This window comes from Globicephala melas, chromosome 10 (assembly GCF_963455315.2).
Source record: "Globicephala melas chromosome 10, mGloMel1.2, whole genome shotgun sequence".
Lineage (NCBI taxonomy): Eukaryota > Metazoa > Chordata > Mammalia > Artiodactyla > Delphinidae > Globicephala > Globicephala melas.
In genome coordinates, this window is record NC_083323.1 from 309,504 (window position 1) to 332,952 (window position 23,449).

At 55.0% G+C, this 23,449-nt stretch overlaps 1 protein-coding gene across 7 annotated transcripts in view; it reads right to left on the bottom strand.

Annotated features, from left to right (window-relative positions):
* The window catches only part of PPP6R2 (protein phosphatase 6 regulatory subunit 2), an 84,388-nt gene that overhangs the window by 564 nt on the left and 60,375 nt on the right, over positions 1-23,449 (bottom strand). For 3 of the 7 annotated variants that reach the window (XM_030855491.2, XM_030855488.2, XM_060306103.2), the window contains 17 exons: positions 22,774-22,886; positions 22,351-22,464; positions 21,335-21,469; positions 21,111-21,237; positions 20,081-20,233; positions 9,160-9,363; positions 7,762-7,826; positions 6,095-6,210; positions 4,630-4,715; positions 4,363-4,443; positions 3,925-4,022; positions 3,499-3,556; positions 3,309-3,424; positions 3,052-3,209; positions 2,549-2,720; positions 2,373-2,461; positions 1,596-1,758 (listed from right to left, as the gene is read on the bottom strand). In XM_030855491.2, the coding sequence (XP_030711351.2) occupies positions 1,596-1,758; positions 2,373-2,461; positions 2,549-2,720; positions 3,052-3,209; positions 3,309-3,424; positions 3,499-3,556; positions 3,925-4,022; positions 4,363-4,443; positions 4,630-4,715; positions 6,095-6,210; positions 7,762-7,826; positions 9,160-9,363; positions 20,081-20,233; positions 21,111-21,237; positions 21,335-21,469; positions 22,351-22,464; positions 22,774-22,886 (2,048 nt within the window). Of the gene's footprint in view, positions 1-184; positions 270-1,595; positions 1,759-2,372; positions 2,462-2,548; positions 2,721-3,051; positions 3,210-3,308; positions 3,425-3,498; positions 3,557-3,924; positions 4,023-4,362; positions 4,444-4,629; positions 4,716-6,094; positions 6,211-7,761; positions 7,827-9,159; positions 9,364-20,080; positions 20,234-21,110; positions 21,238-21,334; positions 21,470-22,350; positions 22,465-22,773; positions 22,887-23,449 lie in introns of all 7 variants that reach the window. The other 4 variants (XM_070046442.1, XM_030855494.3, XM_030855496.2 and 1 more) reach the window with 4 other exon arrangements.

Here is a 23,449-nt window from a genome sequence, read left to right on the forward strand (position 1 = left end):
CCCTCTGCCACCCCAAGTTCCAAACACGCCAGAGACCGCCTGTCAGTCCACCAGAGCGTTGAGCCTCCTTCCCAGCAGCACTCATCCCGGGCATCCCGTCCCCCTCGGCCCCCTCCAGACGGCCCTCGCCACATCCCCACCCCAGTCTGGAACATGCCCCTTAGGTGCTCCCAGCAACCCTCACCGCTCTGTGGACCACACAGGCCCAAGGCCCTTCCCTGGAACACCTCTCAGGCCACGTCTGTCCACAACACTCCCGCCGCCCACACCTAGAAAGGCTGAGTGCGGGAGGCAGGCGGCCTCGGGACACCCAGCCCTGGCACTCAGCTCTGGTCTGGGGGCCCAGAGAGCAAGCCCACGGTGCCCCCACCAGCCCACACCTGCCCAGCGCCTGCTTCTGCTGTGTGACGTCTCCTCCAGCCCGGCACTGACCCTCGCGAGCCAGTGAGGGCAGAGCCTGGAGACGAGCCCCGCGTGTCCCCCCACAATGGCCAAGGCTCGCGAAGACCGCCCTGAGGACCAAAAGGCTTTGCTTCCGGAACAACAACTGCTTCTCGGAGCCGGGTGGGTTTTGGGGGAACGGGGAGTTAGGAAGAGGAAAAGGTTTTAAAAATTTCGATGACCCTAAGCTTCAAGAAGGAATCAAACCGTTTGGGAGCCGCGTGTACACCTTTACCCCAGCGCTGAGGTTCTCCCCGGGCCCAGGCGTCAAGCTCGCCCCACCCTGCAGCGGCGGCGTGAACCGCCCCTCCCCCGACACGCACTGTGCAGCTTGACCCTGCTCCCTCCAGGCTGTGCCCACTGCCCCGAGCCCCAGTGCAGGGCGCCAGCGGGGACGGGCGCACCCTGGGGTCCTGGGAGCTAGACTGGACCCCCAGCGTCAGCAGGGACGCTCCAGGGTCACTGGGTGGGGACCTCACGGGAGCAGCACGGTCAGTCTCTGTTCCTCGTCCCCTCGTGGGGGTCTGGCCTGGCCCCCCGGCCCCCCCCCCAGCCCCTTCAGGCCTTGACCCCAGCACCACCTTCTCCCTCACGTCCCACCAGCCCTCCTGCCCCGTTCCGTCTTCACCGCACGCGGTTCCTCACGCTGCCCACCCGCCCAACCAGGAGGCATGTGTCCACCAGCCGACCCCAGAGGCCCGGACCTGCCCCCTGGGCGCAGGGGTGGGGTGCACGGGCCAAGCCTGCAGGGAGGACGACCCAGGTCAGGGCCCCAAGCAAAGTCCCAAAACACCCCCGTCCTCCCGGTCCAGCGTGATGGACACGTGTGTCCGAGGCGCCCGACTGAGGTGGGCGCAAGTCTGGGACTAGGCACCCGCCCCAGGAGAGCGGCAGCTCCAGAGCCCACCCGGAACCCCAAAAGCCTGGCCATTCTCTCCGACGCGGCCTGAGGCGGGCTGGCCCCGTGCTGTCTCAACGGTCACCCCAGCTTCCACCTGGACAAAGCAGTGTCCCTCCTGTCCAAAGCTGACCTCCAAGGAGTCACGGGGCCATCAGGACAGGAGGGTCGGCCTGCCCCTGGGCCAGCGGAGTGCTGCGGACAGCCAGACCTCCGTTTGCACCCGGGGGCCCGCCACCCAGCCTGTCCTGCTCACCTGGGGACTAACACTGGCGGCGGGGGAGCCTCCCGACCGGGACCCATCCTCACAGCCTCCGAGGCCAAAGCCACCTTCTGCTTGTCCTCTCGGCTGCTGGAGGCCACCAGGGGCGCCTTCCTGGCAACACATGCGTTCCAGGCACCCAGAGTGGCCGGGCCAGCTGCAACACAGGGAGCCGGTGACACCAGGTGAGGACAGAGCGACCAGTATGGCGCACGCGGGAACTTCAGCCTGCAACTGGTGACAGACCTGTCCCCCACACCCACTGCCGCGTGCGTGTGACGTGCACACGTGCGTCTGTGAATTCACAGGAACTTCAGGAAGAACGGTCCTCCCTGCAGGGAGGGCCACCACTCAGCCTTGTGGCTGGCTTCCAAGTCCCTCCCCGTGTGGCCCTGATATCCTGGGGGGCTTCCAAGCCCATCTGACAGGGAGCTCAGGGCCAGGGCCCTGAACAGCTCCCAGGACAAGCACTGGGGTGGCGCGGCGCACACGTGTGATCCACACCTAGCAGGCGGCCAGGCCTGGGGAGACAGGCTCTGGCTGGGGTCCTGGCGACACAGACGGGTGTGGGCTGGTCGGACCTGTGCGTTGAGGCCAGCCCGAGGGCCTCGCTGGCCGTCCTGTGCCTGGAGCCGGGGTCCTGACCCCTCCACACACCCACTCCAGTCCCCGCACGTGGCGCAAACTCCAACATCACCAGGGCAATACAGCGGCCCCGAGGTCTTGGCCTCCCCCTCCCACACCCCTGCCCCTGGGGCCGCCCCTACTCACGGGTTCTCTCTGGGCCCCGGTTCAGGCCACCCTGGGCATCGCCGTGACCTCTGTCCACGGGGGAGCTGCACCTGGGCCCCGACTCAGAGCTGCAGACGAGGCCAACTCTGAGCCCACGCCCAGGAGACCCGGCCCCCAGGCAGCCGGGGCCGCCCCCCGCCCCGGCCCCGCCTCACCAGCAGAAAGGCTGGAAGTCGGCAAACTTGGCCCAGCCTCTCTCCTCCGCAGCCGAGGCGCTGGGCGCGCTGGCCGCCCACACACTGGAACCCACGTCCATCGCCACTGCCGGGGCCAGGCCTGAGGCCGTGGAATTCACTGGCTCATCAGACACCGTCCAGGGGGAGCCTGCTGGGGGAGACGCGGTGTCCAGGCCCCTTGACCAGCACGTGACCGGTGGTGGAGGCCCCACAGCAATGGTGTGGGTGTGCCTTCCCCCACGGTACTGGGGGACACCCGCCTCTAGCCGTGACGGCGTGGCCAAGAGTGACCGTGACGGGGCGGGAGACCAAGGGCATATGAGCGTGTTTGAAAGTGTGTGCCGGGGGGTCAGTGGGCATCAGGCCCACAGCAGCCCAGCCACACACACACACAGGCCCACAGGCCAGGGCACCAAATCCTGTCCCCCACGTTCCCGCCCAAGCCCCTTGCCCGGCCCACACCCTGTGGCCCCATCATCTACCTTCTGAGCCACCCTCAACACGAGGACCTTCCTCCTGGACGGCAGCCCGAGGGGCGCCCGCCCGAGCCCCGTCTGCTTCCGAGCTCTCCTCCCCACCTTGGCCTCGGTGCTCCAGGCCGTCCTTCCGGCAGCTCTCTGAAGCGTGAGGGCCCCCGAACCTGGGGGGAGACCCACGGTCAGAGCAGCCCTTCCCACCTGCCCAGGGTGCCACGGCACGGCTGAGACAGGGCTGGTGCCCGTGTGGCGCCCAGGCCCACCTGGCTCTGGTCACTCGGGCCACACAGTGTGTCTCCTCGTCCTCCCAGAGGTCGTCGTCCTCGTCAAAAGGCTGGATGTGGTCACTGCAGCAGGCCTCAAACAGAGCGGCACCGGGCTGCAGGAGAGCACACGTGGGCCACATGGCCCCCACACGCCCGGCCACCCCCAAGGGGCATCCACGGGACTCACGCTGTCCTCGTCAGCGTCGACGCTGAAGTTGATCTCCGCTATCCTGTCAAATGGGGCGCTGCGAGGACAACAGGGATGCCGTCAAGTCCCCCCAAGAGGGAGAGAAGGGGGAAGCAGCCCACCGAGGGAGGCAAAGGCAGGGGCGGGGGGCCAGGGCTGCAGGCCGAGCCCGGGTGGGTGCACGGGCTCCCCTCCCACCTCTGGATGGGCGGCGAGGGGTGACTCCCACCCGGCTGCTCTGCCGCCCCACAGGGCGTCTCCAGGCCGTTGGGTCACATGTGGCTTCCAGCTGAGCAAGTGGTGTGATGGCCCTGAAGGCCAGGCAGGGCTGAGCCACAGGTCAGGGACCTGGTCACACTGAGCAGAGCCCGGCTCCCTCCCAAAGGCACGAGGGTGGGGCAGGTGGGCACGTCCCACTGGGCTCACTTGACGCTGTCGTCCTGCTCAGCAAACTCCTCGTCGCTGAAGCCGAACTGGTCCACGAAGGTGGCCGTCATCTGCTGGACCTGGTACTCGGAGAAAGCCTGGGCAACAGGACCGTGGCCGCTCTCAGGAACCCCCCTGGTGCTTCAGTGGCTTCTCCCAGGTCCTGCCCTCTCGGCTGGGCACCCACAGGCAGCCATGTCCAAAGAGCCTGTGACTCTGACTTTCCATTCGCCCACCACGTCCCCAAGGGTCTCATCAGTGTCAAGTGGCCCTGCGGGCGCCCCCTAAGTAGAGGAGGGTGGGGCTGCACCCCCTGCAGAAGCGGGGGGATGAGCACCTCCCCGGCCCCGCCCGAGGCTCTGGTGACGCGTGCAGGACACTCGCGAGGCCTAAGCGCTGCCGAGAGCAGCTCAGGACGAGGGGCCTGGCCTCACGCACCTGCTGAAGGGACAGCTCGTTAGGGAAAACGCCCTCCATGTCCTCGTCCTCACTCGAGGGGTGAAGATGGTGCGTGCTAACCTGCAACGGCCAGGGTGGGTGGGCATGAGACAGCGTCTGGGGCCGTGCCGACCCACCCTCCCTTGCAGGGCGCGCCGGGCCTCGGGCACCAGGAGTCCCGCAAGCCCAGGTCGGGCAGGGACCAGGGTGGGGACAGCGCTCTGCCCAGAGGGCCCCCCACTCTCGGCCGGCCTGGGGCCTGCTCACCAGGTCCACCGCGTTCCTGCGGTTGGCCTCCGTCAGCGTCTCCTCCACAAAGCTCTCCCAGCGCCCGCGGCAATCCGAGGGGAGCCCTGCGGGGAAGGCTGCCCGGTGAGCCCTTGGGATGGAGCCAGCAGCTGCATCCTGGTCCCGCGAGGGCTCTCAGGCCGACCGAGGAGCCCCGGGGACACAGGAACCACGGGGCACGGGCACGTCCCTCTTGGCCTTACAGGCCCAACCCAGCAGGCCTGGGTGTGTCTGTTTTTCCGGGGAGGTCGGAGCCCAGAGACGTTCACAGTCCAGAAAGAGAGAGCTTCATGCTCGCCCCCAACCCCACACCGGGCCGTCCTGGGTGCACACGCTCGTCACAGGTGCTGACGGGCTGGGGGCCGGACTGAGAGCAGCCCGCTCGTGTCAGAGGGCCCCGCCCCCCCCCCCAGCCTCCTGGCACAGCTGCCCTGGGACCACAGGGGGCCATGGCCAAGGTCACCATGGGGGCAACTAGGCGAGGGCACGGGGGCGGGGGGCCATGGAGGCCACGCCCACTGCACGACCAACTGGACGTCTGCGGGGCAGCTTCCCCAGCCCAGGACAGGGACAAACCCAGCACCTCCCCTGCCTGCCCCGGACTCAGGGCACCACGGCCCCCAGAAGGGATGGGGATCACCCCGCCCCGACAGCACACATGGCGCTCCAGGGGCCCCCCAGACGGTGCTCACTCCCGCTCGCTGTTCACTGAGCACACGCGTCCCCCTGCCCCCTGGCCAGCCCTGTCCTCAGGCCCCCACACAGCACGGGGGACAAACTGTCTTGGCTGTGAAACCAGCACGAGCCCCCAAGTGCCCTCAGGGTCCCAGCCCCTGTGGCCGTCACTGTCCATCACCCTCAGGCCGCCCCGAGCGCACGCCCCTGCGTCACCCTGTCAGCCCTGTCACCATGTGCTGCTCAGGCTGGCCCGGCGTCCTCCTCCCCAAGAGGCCACACAGGCCCTTCTAAGCTGCCCGCCTTCTCCCATCTGAACCAAGATTCCTCGGGCTCTCCCCAGCTCAGGCCAGAAAGCCCAGTGCCGGAGCTACAGACTGGGCGCCCAGAACGTGCGAGGGCTGGCAAGGGGCATGGGCGGCGGCCCCCCGCTCGGGGCCCCGGATCGCGACGAGGAGGCCCGTGGGGTATGAGGGAGAGCAAGCCTGGCCAGGATGGCCTCTGCTCAGGCCCTGCGGCCGCTCCCCAGATGAGCCACGAGCTCAGAGAAGAGCCGGACGGCGGAGCAGGAGAGCAGGCGTTTGGGCCGGCGCGGGCGGCCCAGGGCACAGAGGAGGCTGCCGCCCAGGCCCAGGCGCAGCTGACAGGACAGCCCCCGTGGCAAAGGGGGGGCCAAGTGTGTGGCACCAGTGCTGGTCCGGTCCGCCGATGGGCCAAGGGCAGGGGCGGGGCACCTCGGGCAGCGACACCTGGGCCTGGAGGCGCTCACCTCGGAGGACCTCGCTGACCTGGGTCTGCACGGGGCCCCCCTCCAGGCTCTGCACCACTGCGTTGGCGATCCGGGTGAGATGGCCCATGTTCCCGCGCCTCATGCCACCCGCTGCCCTGAAAGAGAGCGTGGCGTCAGGCCTGCCGCCGGCCCTCCTCCACGGTGCCTCCAGCCGGCCCGGCCTCGGCTCTGCGGCCTCCTCCCCGCGGGCCCACTGCCCTGCGAAGCCGTCTCGTGGCCTCGCCTGCAGGCTGCTTACTTTTGGAGCACCTGCTCCGCACCCGCGTCGCTCCACTCCCTGCCTACAAGTGAGGCGGGCATTTGCCGCTCCCACTCTGCGCAGACCACCAGACCCGCGCCCGGCTGGGGCTGCGAGTGTTGACCAAGCGCGTCCCGAGCCCCCAGAGAAGACCGAGGGTGGACCCAGGACCCGGGAGTAGGCAGAGCAGCAGGGGCAGCGGGCTGGCTCCCGTCCACCTGCGCGTCCCGCACGGCCGCAAACACGTGGCTCTCCCCCCACTTCTCATCTCTCCCACACAGGACCCAACAGAGCAGCAAGTCTTCAGATCCCTGATGCAGCAGGAAGGGTGTCAGTTGTGAGACTCTGGTGCGTCCGTTACAGAAACACAGCCCTTGGGTCCCAGAGTGGACAGCGCTTGCTTTCAACAGTATTCTCTCTCTTCAGAGCCTGACGACAACCAGAGAGGAAGCGAAGGTGGTCCCCAATCGGTGGGCCCACCCGGCAGAGGAAGGGGGTCAGGAGAGACTGGGCAGGCAGAACTGGCCCAGACGCGAAGCCGGGCTGAGGGTGGAGGCCTGTGAGCGGCTGTCCAGGTCGCGGGAGAACCGCGCTGAGGCCGCGGCCTGCAGGCATCCAGGCTCACACGCCCGTCCACGGCTTACTATGGCCCAAGGACCCCTCGGTGACAGCAGTGAGCCCTCCCCTCACACAGGCACACACCTGTGCACCAACACACAAAACACATACAGGAGCAGACTCAGCACAGGCCTCCCTGGGCACTACGCACGCCGGGCCCAGCGGAAGGCGGGGCGGCCCCACCTCGCTTCTTGCTACTTGGGAGCGGACGCAGATTTGTGGGCTCAGTAACAGCAGGACAGAAGGGACGAACTAGGTGCGGTCGCAGAGCTCTGCCCACCTGCCCAGAGCAGCCCCTGGCGGGGCAGAGTAGGAGCACAGGGGGCACAGGGCTGCCCACTGGACCCGACCCTGCAGTCACACCAGGGACCTGGGCAGTCAAGACTTTCAAGCAGGAAGTGACACCACCTGCTGGTTTCAGCAAGATCCCAGCTTATCAGCAACGAGAGAGCAGATGGGGCAAGAGGGAAGCAGAAAGGGGCCCGGATGCTCTTTCAAGGGTCTGAGGCTTCAGTAAGAGAAGTGGCTGGAGGCTGGGATGGGGACGTGGGAGGATTCGGGACACAGTGCAGGCACAGGACTGGGGTCTCTGCTGATGGACGGGCAAGGGAGGAAGAGGGTGAGGGGCCCATGGAGCCAGGGGCCGGGCTGTGCAGGCCGCGTTACCCTGCCCCGCGCCCTGGCCCCACCAGCAGCACTGCAGCTGCTCCCACAGCGGTGGGACCCTTCCTTGAAAACAAACCCTCCATGGCAGCCCTGGAGCCCCACGCAGAGCCCTAGTGGTCCTTACTGTGTGTGGTCATTGGCTTCCCAGGCCTCCAGGATCCTCTGGACCAGGCAACACTTCTGGAACAGCTGGCAGACAGGTGGCACGGGTCAGGGCCAGCAGGGCTGCACGCTCCCCTCCACCCAGCCCTGGACTGAGTGGGCTTAGCAGGCAGCAGGCGCACACGTCAGCCCCAAGTTCACTGTGGGCGGCGAAAGCATCACAGCCCAGCCCTGCAGTCCCCGTCCGACGCCCAGGTAGGCTCTGCTCAGGCTCGTCCACGTGGCGACGGGGTTCGAATCAGGACACTCTCGTCCCCTCAGCCTCCCGGCGGTCGTGTCCTCCCCCTCGGGCCACTCTCCTGCCTTCTCCATCCAGGAGGAAGAGGCCGGTGGCCCCAGGGCTCACTTGCTTCCAGGCCCTCACACAGGCAGCTTCCGGTATCTGGAATGTTTGCTCCGGGCCCCAAATCGCACGCCCACCCCGCGTGTGGCCTCACTATCTGGGTGAGGTCCCTTGCTGGCCTGCATGGCCGCTGCACACACCCACCCCCTGTGGCTCTCATCACTGAAAGCGCCCACTCCTGGCTATTTACCCCCTTGGCTGTGTTCCGGCTCAGGCCTGCAGGTGCAGCCCTTCTCGACCCTCTCCCAGGTCTCTGGTCAGGGGCCCCGTTGCCAAGCCCCTCCTGTCTGAGCCTTGCAGCCACCCGGGGGTGGGGGGCAGAGCCGACCCCCAGGGCCCCGCACGCAGAGGTGGGCTCCTCGGCTTGGGGATCGCCTGTGCCACATGCTCCATCCACGTGCTGCTTCCTCCTTCCCTCCTTAGCGAACACCCACTAAGGCCGACTCCCTGCAGCCCCGCGCGCGGCCGCTCAGGATGCTCTTGCTTGCGGCCCCGGGAAGGGCGGCCCCAGCGGGTCTCCACACAGTGTGCTCGGGTGAGCGGGAAAGCGTCAGGGAAGAGGCGGGCCGTGCAGAGCAGCCACGCTTTCCAGAGGCTCCAAATCCCAGAAAGTCTTCTTGTGAGAACTGGATATGCTCCCCCTCCCCGGCGCCTCCCCGGCACGGCATTCACACCATGACGGGGCTGCTTGCCCTCAGGGCCTGGGGAGCCGACCCGGGGGCAGCAACGGGGCTTCTCCTCCACCCCTCCGGGGCCCTCCACTCCACCGGCTCTGGGGCCCTGGCAAACATGGACACCTTCTTTGGGATTTCCCGTCTCACGGGTGAAAGGAGAGCAGCTCACCCCGTGTCACGGGAGGGTTAGAGGAGAAAGCACACGAGGGCCCAAAGCAGCGTTAATGTCCACATGGTCGGGGTGGGGTTCAGCACACGCAGCAATACACAGGATGCACAGGACACGCAGTGACACACGGGACATGCAGGACACAGCTACACGCGTGACGCTGCCTGGACCTACGTGGGTCACCATTGTGCTCTCAGGGCGGCTGGCGGCAGGCTGGGGGGTCTCCGGGTCCCCGCTGGAAGGCAGAGGCTCCACCGCGCCCTCAGGTCCGCTGGCCACGGCCCTGTCCTCCCGGGCAGAGTGGGACAGGATGGCGGCTATGCACAGCTCCACTTGGAAGTGCAGGAAGTTATTCCAGGCGTACTTAACAAACAGGTCCTGGGGAGACAGAGGGTGAGGGAAGCCCCGTGTCCTGCAGGCTGAACGTGAGGGGCCCTGCTGCCCTGCCCACCTCCCCGTGCTGTGTCCTGACGTCCGGGCGGCCACGGGCCTTCCATCTCCATCCAGCTCCGTAACCTCTGCTCGTGTGACCGCTTCCTGTGGTTTCCTCATCCTCTGTGCTAGGTTAGAAGCTGCACCCGCAGACCCTCAACCTCCCTCCTCCTCCAGTGCATCCTGACAAGGCTGTAGGCCTCCCTGCAAAATCCACCGCAGCTGCACTCTACACATTCTGCTATGCAGTATTTTTATCGTCTTTCCTTTATGATTTTATCTTTGACCCACAAGTTACTGGGAGTGTGTTCAATTCTCCAGCCCCTGGGGATCCTATCCAGGAGGGCCATGAAATCAGGAGGTGCACACATGGACACTCCCCAAGGGAGCCCCAAGGGGCCCAAACAGAAGCTCCCAGGCAGACGCCCCCGAGGAGGCTGAATGGGCAGCTGCAGCCCCTCTGCCATGGCCTTTTCCAGACCTGCCCCTGAGGCAAGCAGAGCGGCACCAGCAGGGAGGCGGGACAGGCACACCTGCCACGTCCACATGGCCACCTCACACCCAGCAGGGTCCACAGCTGCCTGCATCCCACACCCTCTGCTGCCTACACGGAAGGAAGCGGGCTGCGCAGGATGGGGAGATGGGGCTGGGGAAAGGGGTGTAGGCTCCAGCCCAGGATATAAGTCTGGACCCTTCTTTCCCACCAGGAAGTGGGGAGCTGGATAAGGAAGGAGGCCCGTCTGCCTGACACAGCTCTCCTCCCCCACAGAAACACAGTCTCCAGTCTCGGCTTCACCTTCCCTGCCTGTGTGACTTTGGGTGACACTGGAGGTGGCTTCATCCATGCCGCCTCGTCTTCAACAGTCAGACCCACCTCCCAATAAAGAAAAGCCCATACCAGATAGCTTCACTGGAATTCTACCAAACATTTAAAGAAGAATTAACAACACCAATCCTTCTCAAAGTCTCCCCAAAAAAACTAAAGGGAGCACTTTCTACCAAATTCAGTCTGTGAGGCCAGCACTGCCCTGACACCAAAGACATCACAAGAAAAGAAAATTACAGACCAACATCCCTTAAGAACACTGATGCAAAAATTCTCCACAAAATACTAACAAACTGAATTCAGCAGCAGATTAGAAGAAAATTATACACTATGACCAAGTGGGATTTATTCCCAGAATGCAAGAATGGTTCAACATATGAAAATCCTTCAGTGTAATATACACCACATTAAAAGAATGAAGGACAAAAACCAGTCATCTCAACTGACACTGAAAAATCATTTGACAAAATTCAACACATTTTCTTGATAAAAACACTTAATAAACTAGGAATAAAGGAAACTTCCTCAACATAGTGAAGGGCATCTATGACAAGAGCACAGAAAACATATTCAGTGGTGAGAGACTGAACGCTTTCCTTCTAAGACCCAAAACAAAGAAAGGATGCCCCCTTTGCCACCTGTATTCAGCACTGCACTCGAAGTTCTAGCCAGGGCAATAAGGCAATAAAAAGGAATAAAAAGCATCAAAACAACAGGAGAAGCCACCGCAGAGACTGGTTCAAGATGGCGGAGTAGAAGGACGTGCGCTCACTCCCTCTTGCGAGAGCACCGGCATCACAACTGCTGAACAATCCTCAACAGGAAGACATTGGAACTCACCAAAAAAGATACCCTACATTCAAAGACGAAGGAGAAGCCACAACGAGACGGTAGCAGGGGCGCAATCACAATATAATCAAATCCCATAACTGCTGGTGGGTGACTCACAAACTGGAGAACATTTATACCACAGAAGTCCACCCACTGGAGTGAAGGTTCTGAGCCCCACGTCAGGCTTCCCAACCTGGCGGTCCGGCAACGGGAGGAGGAATTCTTAAGAGAATCAGACTTTGAAGCCTAGCGGGATTTGACTGCAGGACTTTGACAGGACTGGGGGAAACAGAGACTCCACTAGTGGAGGGCACACACAAAGTAGTGTGCACCTCGGGACCCAGGGGAAGGAGCAGTGACCCCAAAGGAGACTGAACCAGACCTACCTGCTGGTGTTGGAGGGTTTCCTGCAGAGGCAGGGGGTGGCTGTGGTTCACCATGGGGACAAGGACACTGGCAGCAGAAGTTCTGGGAAGTTACTCCTTGGCGTGAGACCTCCCGGAGTCCACCACTAGCGCCACCAAAGAGCCGCAGAGGCTCCAGTGCTGGGTCGCCTCAGGCCAAACAACCAACAGGGAGGGAACCCAGCCCCACCCATCAGCAGACAAGTGGATTAAACTTTTACTGAGCTCTGCCCACCAGAGCAACAGTCAGCTCTAACCACCACCAGTCCCTCCCATCAGGAAGCTTGCACAAGCCTCTTAGATAGCCTCATCTAAGAGGGCAGACAGCAGAAGCAAGAAGAACTACAATCCTGCAGCCTGTGGAAGGAAAACCACATTCACAGAAAGAAAGACAAGATGAAAAGGCAGAGGGCTAGGTACCAGATGAAGGAACAAGATAAAACCCCAGAAAAACAACTAAATGAAGTGGAGATAGGCAACCTTCCAGAAAAAGAATTCAGAATAATGACAGTGAAGATGATCCAAGACCTCAGAAAAGAATGGAGGCAAAGATCGAGAAGATGCAAGAAATGTTTAACAAAGACCCAGAAGAATTAAAGAACAAACGAACAGATGAACAACACAATAACTGAAATGAAAAATACACTAGACGGAATCAATAGCAGAATAACTGAGGCAGAAAAACGGATAAGTGAGCTGGAAGACAGAATGGTGGAATTCACTGCCATAGAACAGAATGAAGAAAAACGAATGAAAAGAGACGAAGACAGCCTAGGAGACCTCTGGGACAACGTTAAACGCAACAACATTCACATTATAGGGTCCCAGAAGGAGAAGAGAGAGAGAAAGGACCCGAGAAAATATTTGAAGAGATTTTAGTCGAAAACTTCCCTAACATGGGAAAGGAAATAGCCACCCAGGTCCAGGAAGCACAGAGAGTCCCATACAGGATAAACCCAAGGAGAAACACGCCGAGACACATAGTAATCAAACTGGCAAAAATTAAAGACAAAGAAAAATTATTGAAAGCAACAAAGGAAAAACAACAAATAACATACAAGGGAACTCCTATAAGGTTAACAGCTGATTTCTCAGCTGTTAACAGCTGATTTTTTTTTAGAAACTCTAAAAGCCAGAAGGGAGTGGCACGATATATTTAAAGTGATGAAAGGGAATAACCTACAACCAAGATTACCCTACCCGGCAAGGATTTCATTCAGGTTCAAGGGAGAAATCAAAAGCTTTACAGACAAGGAAAAGCTAAGAGAATTCAGCACCACCAAACCAGCTCTACAACAAATGCTAAAGGAACTTCTCTAAGTGGGAGACACAAGACAAGAAAAGAACCTACAAAAACAAACCCAAAACAATTAAGAAAATGGTAACAGGTACATATCGATAAGTACCTTAAACGTGAATGGATTAAATGCTCCAACCAAAAGACACAGGCTCGCTGAATGGATACAAAAACAAGACCCATATATATGCTGTCTACAAGAGACCCACTTCAGACCTAGAGACACATACAGACTGAAAGTGAGGGGATGGAAAAAGATATTCCATGCAAATGGAAATCAAAAGAAAGCTGGAGTAGTAATACTCATATCAGATAAAACAGACTTTAAAATAAAGCCTGTTACAAGAGACAAGGAAGGACACCACATAATGATCAAGGGATCAAGAAGACATAACAGTTATAAATATATATGCACCCAACATAGGAGCACCTCAATACGTAAGGCAACTGCTAACAGCTATAAAAGAGGAAATCGACAGTACACAATCATAGTGGGGGACTTTAACACCTCACTTACACCAATGGACAGATCATCCAGACAGAAAATTATCAGGGAAACACAAGCTTTAAATGACACAATAGATCAGACAGATTTAATTGATATTTATAGGACATTCTACCCCAAAACAGCAGATCACACTTTCTTCTCAAGTGCACACGGAACATTCTCCAGGATAGATCACATCTTGGGTCACAAATCAAGCCTCGGTAAATTTAAGAAAACTGAAATCATATCAAGCATCTTTTCCGACCACAACACTGAAGATCAGAAATGAATTACAGGGAAAAAAACGTCAAAAACACAAACACATTGAGGCTAAACAACACGTTACTAAATAACCAAGAGATCACTGAAGAAATCAAAAAGGAAATAAAAAAATACCTGGAGACAAATGACAATGAAAACACAACGATCCAAAACCTATGGGATGCTGCAAAAGCAGTTCTAAGAGGGAAGTTTATAGCTATACAAGCCTACCTCAAGAAACAAGAAACATCTCAAATAAACAATCTAACCTTACACCTAAAGCAACTAGAGAAAGAAGAACAAACAAAACCCAAAGTTAGTAGAAGGAAAGAAATCGTAAAGATCAGAGCAGAAATAAATGAAATAGAAACAAAGAAAACAACAGCAAAGATCAATAAAACTAAAAGCTGGTTCTTTGAGAAGATAAATAAAATTGATAAACCATTAGCCAGACTCATCAAGAAAAAGAGATAGAGGACTCAAATCAATAAAATTAGAAATGAAAAACGAGAAGTTACAACGGACACTGCAGAAATACAAAGCATCCTCAGAGACTACTACAAGCAACTCTATGCCAATAAAATGGACAACCTGGAAGAAACTGACAAATTCTTAGGAAGGTATAACCTTCCAAGACTAAACCAGGAAGAAACAGAAAATATGAACAGAATTACTTTCCGTTTCAAGTAATGAAATTGAAACTGTGATTTAAAATCTTCCAGCGAACAAAAGTCCAGGACCAGATGGCTTCACAGGTGATTTCTATCAAACATTTAGAGAAGAGCTAACACCTATCCATCTCAAACTCTTCCAAAAAACTGCAAAGGAAGGAACACTCCCAAACTCATTCTATGAGGCCACCATCACCCTGATACCAAAACCAAACAAAGACACTACAAAAAAAGAAAATTACAGACCAACATTACTGATGAATATAGATGCAAAACTCCTCAACAAAATACTAGCAAACAGAATCCAACAACACATTAAAAGGATCATACACCATGATCAAGTGGGATTTATCCCAGGGATGCAAGGATTCTTCGATATATGCACTCAATCAACGTGATACACCATATTAACAACCTGAAGAATAAAAACCGTATGATCGTCTCAACAGATGCAGAAAAAGCTTTGACAAAATTCAGCACCCATTTATGATAAAAACTCCCCAGAAAGTGGGCAGAGAGGGAACCTACCTCAACATAATAAAGGCCACATACGACAAACCCACAGCAAACATCATTCTCAATGGTGAAAAACTGAAACCATTTCCTCTAAGATCAGGAACAAGACACAGATGTCCACTCTCACCACTATTACTCAACATGGTTTTGGAAGTCCTAGCCATGGCAATCAGAGAAGAAAAAGAAATAAAAGGAATACAAATTTGAAAAGAAGAAGTAAAACTGTCACTGTTTGCAGATGACATGATACTATACATACAGAATCCTAAAGATGCCACCAGAAAACTACTAGAGCTAATCAATGAATTGGGTAAAGTTGCAAGATACAAAATTAATGCACAGAAATCTCTTGCATCCCTATACACTAACAACAAAAGATCAGAAAGAGAAATTAAGGGTAAATCCCATTCACCACTGCAACAAAAAGAATAAAATACCTAGGAATAAACCTACGTGAGAAGGTAAAAGACCTGTACTCAGAAAACTATAAGACACTGGTGAAAGAAATCAAAGATGACACAAACTGATGGAGAGATATACCATATTCTTGGGTTGGAAGAATCAGTACTGTGAAAATGACCATAAGCAATCTGCAGATTCAATGCAATCCCTATCAAATTACCAATGGCATTTTTTACAGAACTAGAACAAAAAATCTTAAAATTTGTATGGAGACACAAAAGACCCCAAACAGCCAAGGGAGTCTTGAGGAAAAAAAAAAAGGAGCGGAGGAATCAGACTCCCTGATTTCAGACTATACTACAAAGCTACACTAATCAAGGCAGTATGATACTGGCACAAAAACAGAAATATAGATCAATGGAACAGGATAGAAAGCCCAAAGATAAACCCACACACCTATGGTCAACTAATCTATGACAAAGGAGGCAAGGATATACAATGGAGAAAAGACAGTCTCTTCAATAAGTGGTGCTGGCAAAACTGGAAACTACATGTCAAAGACTGAAATTAGTACACTCCTTAACACCATACACAAAAATAAACTCAAAATGGATTAGAGACCTAAATATAAGACTGGACACAAAGAACACTTTGACATAAATCACAGCAAGATCTTTTTTGATCCACATCCCAGAGTAATGGAAATAAAAACAAAAATAAACAAATAGGACCTAACGAAACTTAAAAGCTTTCGCAAAGCAAAGGAAACTACAAACAAGACAAAAAAACAACCCTCAGAATGGGGGAAAATATTTGCAAATGAATCAACGGACAAAGGATTAATCTCCAAAATATATAAACAGCTCATGCAACTCAATATTAAAATAACAAAGAACCCAATCCAAAAATGGGCAGAAGACCTAAATAGACATTTCTCCAAAGAGGACATACAGATGGCCAAGAAGCACATGAAAAGCTGCTCAACATCACTAATCATTAGAGAAATGCAAATCAAATCTACAATGAGGTATCACCTCACATCAGTTAGAACGGGCATCATCAGAAAATCTACAAACAACCAATGCTGGAGAGGGTGTGGAGAAAAGGGAACCCTCTTGCACTGTTGGTGGGAATATAAATTGATACAGCCGCTATGGAGAACAGTATGGAGGTTCCTTAAAAAACTAAAAGTAGAATTACCATATGACCCAGCAATCCCACTATTGGGCATATACCCTGAGAAAACCATAATTCAAAAAGACACATGCACCCCAATGTTCACTGCAGCACTATTTACAATTGCCAGGTCACGGAAGCAACCTAAATGCCCATCGACAGACGAATGGATATAGAAGATGTGGTACATATATTCAATGGAATATTACTCAGCCATAAAAAGGAACGAAGCTGGGTCCTTTGTAGAGACGTGGATGAATCTAGAGACTGTCATACAGAGTAAAGTAAGTCAGAAAGAGAAAAACAAATATTGTATATTAATGCATATAAGTGGAACCTAGAAAAATGGTACAGAGGAACCAGTTTGCAGGGCAGAAATAGAGACACAGATGTAGAGAACAAGCATATGGACACCAAGGGGGGAAAGCGGCAGGGGGTGGGGTGGGGGATGAATTGGGAGATTGGGATTGACGTGTACACTGATGTGTATAAAATGGATGACTAATAAGAACCTGCTTATAAAAAATAAAATTTAAAAATTTAAAAAAATAAAAATAAAGGGCATCTAAATTGGAAAGAAATAAAATTATCTCTGTTCACAGATGATACAATCTTATATGCAGAAAATTGTACAAATTCCACATAAACTGTTAGAGCAAATAAACAAATTCAGCCAAGTTCCAGGATAAAAGATCAACACACAAAACTCTGTTGCATTTTTTCCCACTAACAATAATCCAAAGAACTGAATCTTCACACATACGGTCAATTTATTTTCAACAAGGGCGCCAAGATCACCCAGTGGGAAAAGGACAGTGTCTTCAACAAAAGGTGCTGAAAGAGATAACAAGTGTTGGCGAGGATGGAGAGAAGAGAGGACCTTGTGCACTGGTGGTGGGAATGTAAACTGGTGCAACCACTGTGGAACACAGTGTGGACGCTCCTCAAAAAATTAAAAATAGAACAATCATATGATCCAACAATTCCATTCCTATTTACCCAAAGAATACAAAAACACTAATTTTAAAAGATATATGCCCCTCCATGTTCACTGCAGAATTATTTGCAATAACCAAGATATGGAAATGACCTAAATGCCCATAAACAGATGAATGGATAAAGAAGATGTGGTACATATATACAATGGAGTATCACTCAGCCATAAAAAAGAATGATATAATGCCATTTGCAGCAACATGGATGGACCTAGAGGGTAGTATGCTAAATGAAGTAGGTCAGATGGAGAAAGACAAATACCGTATAATTTCATCAATGAAAAACAAACAAAATAAACAAACCAAACAAAAACAAACATGTAGATACAGAGTAGTGGTTACCAGTGGTAAGGGATGGGGTAGGGAGGAGGACGAAATGGGTAAAGGGGATCAGCTGTATGGTGACAGATGGAAACTAAATCTTTGGTGGTGAGCATGCAATAGGGTATGAAGAAGTAGAAATATAACCTACACATGAAACTTACATTCAAAAAACAAAACAAAACAAATGGTGCTGTGATATCCACATGCAAAAGAATGAAGCTGGACCCTTACCTTGCACTGCATAGATATACAAACTCAGAACGGACCAAAGACCCGAAAGAGCTAAAACTATAAAGTACTTAGAAGAAAACACGGGGAAAGTTGCATGACAGTGGATTTGGCAATGATTTCTTAGGTATAGGTATGACACCAAATGCACAAGAAACAAAAGAAAAAAACAGATAAACTTGCGACTTCCCTGGTGGCGCAGTGGTTAAGAATCCGCCTGCCAATGCAGGGGACAAGGGTTCGAGCCCTGGTCCGGAAGATCCCACATGCCGCAGAGCAACTAAGCCCGTGTGCCACAACTACTGAACCTGCACTCTAGAGCCCACGAGCCACAACTACTGAAGCCTGCACGCCTAGAGCCCGTGCTCCACAACAAGAGAAGCCACCGCAATGAGAAGCTCACGTACCACAACTAAGAGCAGCCCCCCACTCACTGCTACTAGAGAAAGCCCACGCACAGCAACAAAGACCCAACGCAGCCAAAAATAAATAAAATAATTAATTTAAAAAAAGAAAAAAAACAGATAAACTGGACTTCATCAAAATGAAAACCTTTGTGCGTCAGAGGACACCATCAAGAGGGCAAAAAGACAACTCACAGAATGGGAGAAAATATTTGCAAATCATGTATCTAAGCGCTTAATATCCAGAATATATAAAGAACTCCTTCAATTCAACAACAACAACAAAACGAACAACCCAATTCAAAAATGGGCAGAGGACTTGAACAGACAGTTCTCCAAAGATACACAAATGGCCAGCAAAAGCACATGAAAAAATGCTCAGCATCACTAATCACTAAGGAAACGCAAATCAAAACACAGTGAGGTACCACCTCAAACCCATCTGGATGGCTATTATCAAAAACATGGAAAACACGTGTTAGTGATGAAATTGGAACCCTCATACATTGCTGGTGTGAATGTAAAACAGTGTACCCACTGGGGAAAACAGTGTGTGGGTGCCTCAAAAAGCTGAACATAGAATTACTGTATGACCCATCAATTCCACTTCTAGGTATGTAGTCAGAAGTGAAAGCAGGGGCTGAAACAGATATTTGTACATCCATGTTTATAGCAGCATTATTAAAAATAGCCAAAATGTGGAAGCAACCCAATTGTCCACCAACATATGAACGGATAAGCAAAACGCAGTACACCCACACAATGAAATATCATTCAGCCTTAAAAAGGAAAGAAATTGTGACACATGCTACCACATGGATGAACATTATACTAAGTGAAATAAGCCAGACAGAAAAGGCGATATACTGTTTGATTCCACTTACATAGGAATCCCTGGAATAGTCGGATCCATAGAGACAGAAAGTAGAAGGGTGGGTGCCAGGGCTGGGGACTGGCGGGGGGATGAGGACCGAGTGTTTAATGCTCAGAGCTGGAGAAGATGAGAAAGTCCTGGAGATCGTGGTAATGGTTATACAACAACGTGAACGTTGAACCATATGCTTGCAAGTTATTAAAATGGTGTATTTCATGTTACATATATTTTGCCACAATAAATGAAAAGTAGAAAGGGGGAGTGGGAGAGAGAGAACTTTCTCGGAGGAGAGGAAAAGAAATGACTGAGGTCTTTCCTAGTCGCCCTCTGACCCACATCCAGGCTCTACAGTCACAGCAGAGCCCAGTGACTTCCAAACGCTGGAAGGACTCCTGAGGCAGGCAGTCCTTCAGGCCCAGGTCCAAGGCAGCTCCTTCTGGGATTGAGATTTAAATGTAAGGATATTTCAGCTTCCTGGGAGCAGAGGCCCAGGGGCAAGGCTGAGGAGAAGGCTGGGGATGCATGAGCTCCGTGTACAGCTTGAGCGAGGTCCCCTCCCCGTCAGCAGCGCCCTGTGGTCACTGCCTGCAGACCCTCCCTCAGACCCCCACAGCGTGCCCACCAGAGGAGCTCCCCACAGGCTCTGCCTTTACTGTGGGGACGAGGAGCAGCTCTTTAGGGCGTTTTAGGCTGAAGAGCTTCAAAGTTCTCTATTAAGGCAGAAATCAGAAAGGGGAGGGACCATATTACCGGCTCCCTCTGCTTCCAGGGCAGCCCTGCATGAGCCTACACGGAGGCGGGTCCCAGCGTCACTCGGTGCGCCTCACCAGTGACCTGGCCTCAAGCCTGGGGGGCAGGACGCGGTCTCTGCACAGACTGTGCCTGCCCCAGAACCGAACCAGAGCCTCCCTTCGGGCAGGCCTTCACCTGGGCGCTGAGGTCCCAGGCGGGGCAGGTGTCCGCTCACCAGCAGCAAGCCCATGGTGTTGAGCCGGCAGAGCTCCTGGTTGATGCTGGGCGTGTTCGTGTGCAGCAGGGCGGCCACGAGGCGAGCTCCGTGCAGGCGGGCGTTACCCAGGGGCTCCTCCAGCACGCCAATGGTGGTCAGGATCGCTGCTTTCTGCAAACACAAAAGGACGGCCCAGTTAGAGCCTTGTGACCGGTGTGATCACCACCCATGTGTGGGCTTCTCTTTGACCTGACCCTGGTCGAAGGGCCAGGGCCGCTGCTGCATGACGTGGCCCAGCCGGGGAGGGGTCCTCAAGGCAATGTGGTCTGCAGGAGGAGCCAAGGGGTCAGTCGGGTTAAGAGCCCCACCGCTCCCCTCAGGGCTCACAAGACTGAGTGAGGGTGGGCCGCTGCTCCTGGGTGCCTAGGGCACTCTGGTCTCAGCCTGCCAGCCGAAGGGATGTGACCTCAGCGTATAAGACGGAGGAGACTGATGACAAGGGTGGCCTCGTGAGATGGGGTGATCCCACACACGGAGCACAGTGCATCTACCTTTTCATTAGCAGAATGTTCCAGAATCCCTGACTTCATGAGTCCTCCTTTCTAGTGGGGAAGGCAGACCACAAGCTGATATATGTAAGAAACAGTATGGTAGACCACGGCGGGTGCCCAAGAGAGGCACCAGGAGAGGCGAAGGGGCTGTGCCCGGGGCACTGAGGTGCAGAGGGACTGGGTCTTCCTCACCATGACCACCGCTGCTCAGCTGAGCAAAGGGTCTCCTCTGGGACCCCCCTCACTCCTTGGCTGGGTGCCCCCAACTCAAGAGGCCAGGTCTCCAGTGCACTCGGGCTCTCAGACACCCCCGTCAGAAGGCAGGAGTTGCCTGGGGGGGGGTGGCGAACTGTCCAACTCTTCAAAGAGAAGATGGACACTCGGCAGATGGGGTCTGAGTGCGCTTGTCATCCTGGGTGGCGAGTGGGGTCTTTGCCTTGCAAGCGACCCAGCCCACGAGGTCTCCAGAGCCCCCGACCTTTGCTCGGGGCACCTACCTTTGGCGGGCTGAGCAGAAGCTGGTGGAAGTCCTTCAGCCGTGGCTCGATGCCGCGCAGGACGCCGGAGCTGACGGCACACAGCCTGTCCAGTCCCTGAGAGCAGGAGTCCAGCAAGCCCTCCATCCTGTGGACCAGAGGCAGCTGGACACGGGGACACTAGTCCCATTACACCATACCCCCTCCCGAAGTGCCCACTTGTCATCTCCAGGGAGGCTGCTGACCGTATGGGGGTGGGGGCCGTGCCCAGGTGATGGCCCTGACGGGCTGTGGGCGTCACACCCTCGAAGCAGCTCTGCTCCCTCCTCCCACCTTGAAAACCTTCACTGTCGACCCCACTCCTCGGCTGAGAGACAGGACTGGCCATAAAAGGATAAAAGAGGCCACATAAAAGGATAAAAAAGCAGAGAGAATGAACCGGCTCATCTGTTTTCTGCATTGTCACACTGTCCCTGCATCGCAGGCGAGGCACTCACCAGAGTCCCCACTTCCTGCGGGAAGGGCCCAGCCTTCCTGGGCTCATAAAGATGAATAAGCAATATTCTGGTTTCTAACTAAACGATGATAACATCATAATTCTCTTTTTAGGTAATAAACTAATAAATATGTATTGGGTACCAGAGGGAAAGAAAGAAACTGCTAATAATCTCACCATTGAGATTAAGTCAATTTCTTGTTATTTTCTGGTTGTCCTTTTCTTTAAAAAAACAGCACAGGCTATCAGTGCTGGGGGCTACAGTGAAGCTCCTTCCAGAGCAAGGACATGAGGGAACTGCAGTCTCCTTGGGAATCAGACCACCAGCACGGCACGTGACAGGACAGAGCAGACAGAAGTGCACACGCAAACACACATACACACGTGCGTTCGCGCGCACACGCGCGTACCTATATACACATATGCACACATATACACACAGAGACACACACACACACGTGCTGGGGGTACTCATCGGGACACTCCTTGGGGAAGCCCACTGGCCGTGCCTGTTCTGCACACACGTCTATAAACACTTTGCAAACTGGCGACAGGGGGTGTCTTTGGGCTGAGGTGGGGATGTGATTGATGGCGAAGGTCAAAGGGGACTTTACAGCCGTCAAGTTTATCTTTTCAACAAGGACAGTCTGTCCCCATGATCACCTGCATCATTAGAAACATTAAAAGCACAAACAGCACACCCGGCCACTCCCCTGGGCCTCCGTCACTGAAGTGGCAGCACTCTCCTTCTCGGGAGACACTCACCCCGCCCGCCGGGGCTCAAGCAAGGTCAGTAGCACCTGGGTCCCGCTGACGAGGCAGAGCTCGGTCTGGGCTCCGTCAAACATGTTCCTCAGCAGCCGTTCCACGCAGTCCTGCCTGTCGGACACGCGCAAGGTCACTGCCTGGCGGGGGGATGCACAGACCCCACCCCCACCCGCGCCGAAGGAGCAGCACCCTGAATCCCAGAGAGGCCCCGCTCGGGGCTCAGGCCACACACCCAGGGTTTTTAGGACACGGCTGCCCCGGGGGCCCGCATTCTCTGAACCTGCCAGGAGACACCTCCCGTGAGAAAGAGGCCCATCAAGTTAACTGTGGATCGGGGCGAGTTCCTCAGAAACGATCAGAGGAGGTGGCGGTGTCCCTGGCCCTCAGCCCAGGCCCCCCAGCGCTGCAGCCCACACTCACGACTCCAGCGCCATGAGGAGGGGGTCTGGCTCTGGAGCTTCCTGCAGCGGGCTGCCCTGCTCCCTGCCCAGCCTGACGATGTCGCAGAGCGTCTGCGAAGCGTTGGACTGCCTCTGAAAGGACAGGGATGAAGAGCCGCCTTCAGGGCCGGCCTGCCGCACGGTCAGAGCGGCTGCTGCGGCAGGTCTGCTGAGGCGCTGGACTCGAAGGCGGCTCGTCTCAGCCTGGCCTGCCTCTCACCGTGGGGCGCAGATCTGGCCGCCCCCCAAGAGCTCCCATGGGGCCTCGACGGTCGAGCACGCCACGCAGACATCGTTCTATACCCTCAGACAGACACCGCGAGTGTGCCTGTGGTACTAACACAACAAGTGGCTATTAACACACAGGGTGGGTCCTGTGAGCTCAAGAAAACAGGACAGTTGCTACAGAGAAAATAAAGGACTCAACTTTTCTAGAGAAACATTAAGCCCATAAAAATTCAGAACCTCTGATTTGGTGCCTTTGCCAGCCACGTGGGCTGAGTCTGTGGAGCAGATGAACAGGGTCAGAGAGAAACTCAGCCACCGGCTCGGCGCAGGGAGCACCTAACAAGCAGCCTTCACGTGCGCGCCACGGGAAACCAAGCTGAAGGAAGTGCTTCGTGACTGTTTTAGGCAAGACTGAAAGCAGCCAGGTT